The sequence below is a fragment of the Egretta garzetta genome, unplaced genomic scaffold (assembly GCF_000687185.1).
Source record: "Egretta garzetta isolate BGI_Z169 unplaced genomic scaffold, ASM68718v1 scaffold182, whole genome shotgun sequence".
Lineage (NCBI taxonomy): Eukaryota > Metazoa > Chordata > Aves > Pelecaniformes > Ardeidae > Egretta > Egretta garzetta.
The window spans coordinates 176,502-181,380 of NW_009258767.1; the positions used below are offsets into that span (position 1 = coordinate 176,502).

The 4,879-nt window shown below is 45.5% G+C and overlaps 1 protein-coding gene across 1 annotated transcript in view; it reads left to right on the plus strand.

The window, feature by feature from the left end:
* Positions 1-3,198, plus strand: part of CLYBL (citramalyl-CoA lyase) — a gene marked incomplete at its 5' end in the record, with an annotated part of 85,840 nt that extends 82,642 nt beyond the window's left edge. The window contains one exon of the mRNA XM_035889051.1: positions 3,103-3,198. Coding sequence (XP_035744944.1) covers positions 3,103-3,198 — 96 coding nt within the window. The remainder of the gene's footprint in view (positions 1-3,102) is intronic.
* Between the last annotated feature and the right edge of the window lie 1,681 nt (positions 3,199-4,879).

Below are 4,879 nucleotides of genomic sequence, written 5' to 3' on the forward strand. Positions count from 1 at the left end.
TTCTCCCAGCTCCTCCGTCAGCCTTTACCTGGAGGGCCTGTCTCTTCCCAGGGCAGCTCTGGCACATGCGACCGGCCTGACGTCAGGATATTTTGCAGCTTTCTGAAAAGGCTCCCACCGCATGATGTATTCGGCCGCGTGGTGCGCGAGAACCGCAGCCGCCGAATGCGGTGGGTGCCAGCCCCAGCCTCGCGCCTTGCACCCCCCGCCGCTCCCATTCACGCTGCAAGCTTCCTTACGACCAGACCCGTGGTCCCACAGCTGAACTACGGGAAGTCTAAGTACAGGCTGGGAGCGTGAGATTATTGAGAAAATTAGCCAAAAAAGAAAATTTAGATCTATGACTAAATTAATCCCCAGATTAACACTATCAAAGCAAATGGTGTTTATAGAAAGTCTTGTTTTCTTTATATTCATGCGAGAGAAAATAAAAAGAATGCTAAAGGCAAATTTCATCTAGCAGAATTGGAAAAGAGAGCATGGGGACAAAGCTATAATTACTGGTATTTCCTATCTGTTGAAACCTGTGGGTGGAAAGAGAGGCAGTGAATAGAGTATATTCAATGGCATTAAAATCGTTTTCTTTTTCTGGACTTTAGCTCAACGCTGCAAATTAGCAGGGAGAAAATAAGCCTCAGAGTGAACGGGCAGAGAAGCCAACTTCTTCGTGTTACTCTTTGCTGTTAGGGAAAAAAGCATTTTTTTCCTTCAAGAACTCAAATTCCTAGCAACCCAAACTACAGCTGCATGCTGACAAGAAGAGAACGTACGGCAGATCTCAAGTGGTTCAGTGTTCATGCGTCCACACACAATTATCCTGCTTTCCCTTCTAAACATGTTATTTTAATGAAGAGAGGACAGGCATGCTGTTTAATTAACTCCTGCTTTCAAAAAAAAAAAAAAAAAAAGATATTCTGTCCCAGATTAATCATGTTCCAACTTAGGCACCTGCAGAGGTACCTGACTTCAGAGCATCCCATGTACCATCAGTGGAAGGGGTAAGACCCTCCCGATCACGATTCGGACCACCAGGTATCAGAATTGCCATTGCTAGGTGCTCATCTCTTTCCACAAACTATTGCAGGTGCTTGGGATAACTGCTCCTAAGCCAGCCATCTCACCAAACTAAGAAGGATGAGTCCAGACCTTAACATACCTCTACTTATCACTGTCATCCCACGGCAAATTTCTCTTTTAAGCCATAGCTATTATTTGACTGAAAGCCGATAGAAAAATAGGCACAATTAAAACATCTTTTTCTTACAGCAAAAAAAAATCTGTCTTGCAGTTTGAGATCATGGCATAGACCTGAATTATTCTGAATAAGTCCTATGTCATAAAACATTTGCTTAGTTCCTAATTTATTTTCACAACAGTTAGTAAGTGGAATACTTTGAGGCTGAATTTTCTGTAAAGGTTTAAAAGTAGAAGTAAAAATGGCTGAGAGGTAGCTAAGATAAAAAGTGGTGTATTATTGTTATTAATAATAGTGGTAATAATAATATTAATGTTGTTGTTGTGAGTGTAATGCAGGGTTGAGTAGTTGCTCTGTAAACAAGAAATTCTATGTGAAGCATCTACCTTTGGGTATCTGTCAGTCCCATTATTCTCCAAACCCACCTAAGATACTGCAAGCTATAGTAGGAAATCCTGCTTAGAATAAAATAATAGTTTTAACTATTAGATTTATAATGGCTTTAATACAGCCTGTTCCTACATGCAACAATATTGATTCGTATTAGGTTACTGTTTAAGGTGGATTTTTGCCCTCTAGAATGTGATTTCATATTTAATTAATGCTGCTTCAGTCAAGCTAGGCATGTCACGGGAACAACACATTTCCTAAACGTTTTTGCAAATGGGTTACAGTTTCGCTTTACCTATTAGAGTCCTCTATTTAATGATTATCAAGCCTTAAATGAAAACCAGAAAAAAACAAATGGCTTGCTCTCCTCTGCATTTCTCTCCCTGGGCATGCACAGCCAGACATGCCGCTATCCTTCTTATCCCGTGCTTGCTTAGCCTCGCTGGCTGTCAAAGCCAAGCCCAGCCTGTGATCCCAAATCGATGGCAGCAGGACACTAAAAAAGGGTGCGCAGTGCTTCACGGAGACGCCCTACGCAACGCTGGGGCCAGGGAAGGGATTGCATCTTTGTGTTTGTTTCTTTCAAGAACCTGTCGATGTACTGTCAGAATTACAAATAAGGGGGTTTGGGTTTGGGTTTTTTTTTTTTGTCTACTGAACTTTGGTATGTCTTGATGCATGGTGTTTTATCTTCAAAATCCTACCTCAGCAACACACATGTGGATTACAGCATCCAAAGGAACAAGTCAGGTGTGGCCCTATTTAAAAGACGTGTCTTCTGTTTAAGATTTAACTGTGATTCATAGCTAATTATTTTAAACTTGTCACCATGGTACCAACACAAAATCCCTAGAAATACAAAGTGACTTCTGAAAACCTGCCCCGGCTCCCAGATCCTCACCGCTGAGGCACACTGGCTAGCTCTGCATCCGCTCGGGGAAATTCCCTATGTGCAGCCCTCAGGTGGGCTTTACCTTGGCTCCAGAGCAGGTTCGGACAATATTATCCATGCCAGCCGCTTGGGTTTTCGGCTTCCATCCCAGCCCCTGGCTCTACGCACAGGCCCAGCCTATCTTTAGCATCAGAGACCCCATGGAGAGGTTGCAGCAGCACAACCTCAACACACCCCAAAGTCAGGAAAACATCACCCCACCCCAAACACCAATTGCTGTCTCCTGAGGAAGAGGACGCACTTCTGGCTTTGCCCCCTTTGGCATGGCCCCGGCACTGCCCTTGGCCCTCGACATTTGCCAGCTCGAGAGGCCAAACCAGGCAGGCTGCACACGGGGCTTGTCTTTTTCTCTTCTCTTTTTGCCTCCACTTTGGAGCACTCGGTGCCCACCACCTTTCTTTAAATGCGCTTGCCCCATCTGGGTTATTTTGTCTCCTAAAACTCGTTCAGGGTTCCTGTGGGAGCTAATGTTTCTTGCTGAACGGACGCGGTTTTTAAAGAAAAGACAAGGAAACAACGATTTCCAGAGGTCCTCTCAGGAAGTTTATATTCTGTCTTTTTCCAGGGTGCGTTCACTTTCCACGGGAGCATGATCGACATGCCATTACTGAAGCAGGCGCAGAACATTGTTACGCTTGCCACAGCCATCAAGAAAAAATGAGCTGGTAAATGAAGGTCTCGCCATGGGGCCCCAGTAGCTGTTTTAAAAGATGATGGTAATACTTGGGTGGGTGGAGGGGGGGGAAATTAAAGATGTCGAGCTTAAGCAGAAATTCATTTCCGTTTTGCAGATCTGTCATAATTTGCTTGCCAGAATTGCTAATTACTAAAACTATCCCCGACTCAAACCGCTGCTCGCTCCTGCGCAGCCCACGTACTACTCATAGCCTGCAATGAAGTTACATCACCGCCTGTGCGACATCACGATAATTACTACGAATGCGGGACTGTGACTTCACTAAAGCAGACAGGCGAAACATAGGCTGCGAGCTCTGTTAAAAGAGCAGGTCGATCGCTTCTATTTGTCTCTACGCTTCTTCCCGCTCCGGTGCAGAACTCCCGTCAGAAAGGGGCAAAGCCTCAAATAATTGCGCACCGGTTGAAATAATTGCGATGAAAATCATTACCCCGGGCAGGCTTCATATCACACACACACACACCCCCCAGCTCTGTAAACATGCAACAGCCATTAAAAATATTGCTGTGACTACGCGGGACTCTTGACTTTCTTCTCTTTTCTGAAGCAGTCGCTATTCAGAGCGGTTTCCTCCTGGAAGCGTCCAGCCCGGGAAGGGTTGGACGGCAATAAACTTGTAGTTTTCGGAGGCACAATGCAGCAGAACTTGTGCATATGGTCTCGAGTCAGATTTACATCACATTAGGGATACGGCTACAGGTCATGTGGGCCGTGTGGTTAACGGGCTTAGTAAAGCTGTTTTGAAGAGGTTAACCCAGCTTGTAGTAAGGGTAAATAAACATAACAACCGGGCATTGTCCTCTATTCAGCATGTACTCTTATATGGAGGGCTAAAGGGTATTGAAGCTGCAGAGGATCAACTTGTGGTTGCCAGAGGACTCCAATGAAGTTTGAAACACCAACAATCAGAGATTTTGTTTCTGTTCCTCATTAAATCATGAGCTTTTGTGCTCAGACTATGAACGACTGTTCTTTAAGAAATTAACAGAATGGGAAGTTTTAAACTATGCACCAACCTTTTCATGACCTACACAGCAGCAATGCTGCTGCACTTAGACAAACACCGCGGGGAAGGCTGTTCTGTTTATTTAAATTTGTAAATAGAAAACAGTTGTTTTTTAGTTTCATTTTTTTCGCCGCCTCCATGGCCATTTTATGTATGGAGTCACAGCAGCTTATTCCTCCCATCTGCTCGCTTGGTTATGTTTCCCCTCCATCTCCGAGCAGCGATTTTAAACATTTTGGGTTATTTGGGGTTTAATTAAGGGGGGGGAGAAGGGAGGGGAAGAAACCACCGACCAACCCGTGTGGAAGCAGCAGGGCAAAGGAAGGAGGGGGCCATGGGGCAGATCCCCCCCACGGAGTTTGGGGATGCGCAGCATGGGCCAAGACCCCCACCCCACCCCAGATCCTCCCTTAACCGGGTTGCGCCGCACCGGGGGGGGTCCCATCCAGCGCGGGGACCTCCCAGCTAATTTGATAAATTAAAGGCTACCTGCTCATATTGCACCTCGCAGCACCCCCACCCCGCCCCACCCCAACCCCGCTTTCAGGGCACCCTCCCTTATTAATTCTTGGCTGGCTAAATGATGGGTAACACTACAAAAACATCATCCGAACTAATGAGAAACAATTACTTGGAAAG